The sequence below is a fragment of the Loa loa genome (assembly GCF_000183805.2).
Source record: "Loa loa unplaced genomic scaffold supercont3.373, whole genome shotgun sequence".
Classification (NCBI taxonomy): Eukaryota; Metazoa; Nematoda; class Chromadorea; order Rhabditida; family Onchocercidae; genus Loa; species Loa loa.
The window spans coordinates 13,280-14,372 of NW_018108553.1; the positions used below are offsets into that span (position 1 = coordinate 13,280).

Below are 1,093 nucleotides of genomic sequence, written 5' to 3' on the forward strand. Positions count from 1 at the left end.
AATAATAATAATAATAATAATAATAATAATAATAATAATAATAATAATAATAATAATAATAATAATAATAATAATAATGAGAACAATACTAATGATACTAATAATAATAACGATAATTATAATAATAGTAATTATTATTACTATTATAATAGTAGTAGTAATAATAATTACTATTATTATAATAATTACTATTATTATAATAAATAATAATTATAATTACAATTAATATAGTGTCAATAATAAAACTTTTGCACAATGTATTCAATTTATTTTTATGACTATTATAGAGTGTAGTAATAAGGAAGTGATTTTTTCAAGTTTTAAATGAATTTAAAAATGATAATTTAAGATTTTATAAACTTTATATTTGAAAATTTCGAAATATTTTCAATTATAATTGGCATTACGAAAATGATCAAATGATCTGATACTTGAGTGCAAATGAAGCGCTTCTCATTTATTGGTGTTGCAACGTAATTAGCATGAATGTAATCCTCTGTAACACCAGGCCATCGAAGAATGACACGATATTTATCTTGGCATGGGACATCTTTGTATCGTGATTTTCCGGCTTCAAAAGTGCCTTGGAATGCATGAGTAGTCATACCTTCTGGAGTATAGCGTTTCAAAGTTAGAAACTCCTCACGTAATCCTCCAACTCCTTTATCCAAAGCTCGTCGAACCCATCGTTCTACCTAAATTTTAAATTAAAGTTACTCCTAAATTTAATTGCAAATTTAAGAAGAGAATTCGAAGAAATTTTTCATCTCATTTTCTTTCTACTTGGTTAGTTATAGTTAACTGTTTAATTATATCTTCCATTTTGAAGTAAAAAAAATTCCTTAGACTTTAACTTTTAAATTTAACAAATTGTTATTCATACATTACAATTTTTGGTTTGGTGATATTTTTGACTTAATAAAAAGTAATGTTTGTATAATAATTCCATGCATAAAACAATATGACAACACCTGTTATCATGTTATCGTATTACTTTCATAATTATTTACTTTTTAGGAAATATTTCGAAAAAGTAAAAATAACTCAAGTACGATATGCTGAAGATAATTACCTGAATATTAAAATAATAAAA

General features: G+C 23.1%; 1 protein-coding gene across 1 annotated transcript; it reads right to left on the reverse strand.

Moving 5' to 3' along the window:
* Nucleotides 1–344: 344 nt before the first annotated feature.
* Nucleotides 345–822, reverse strand: LOAG_15912 (hypothetical protein; the record flags this gene model as incomplete). Its single annotated transcript, XM_003151400.1, has 2 exons — nt 345–695; nt 784–822. The coding sequence occupies 2 exons, from the start codon at nt 820–822 to the stop codon at nt 345–347; spliced, it is 390 nt and encodes a 129-aa protein (XP_003151448.1).
* Between the last annotated feature and the right edge of the window lie 271 nt (nt 823–1,093).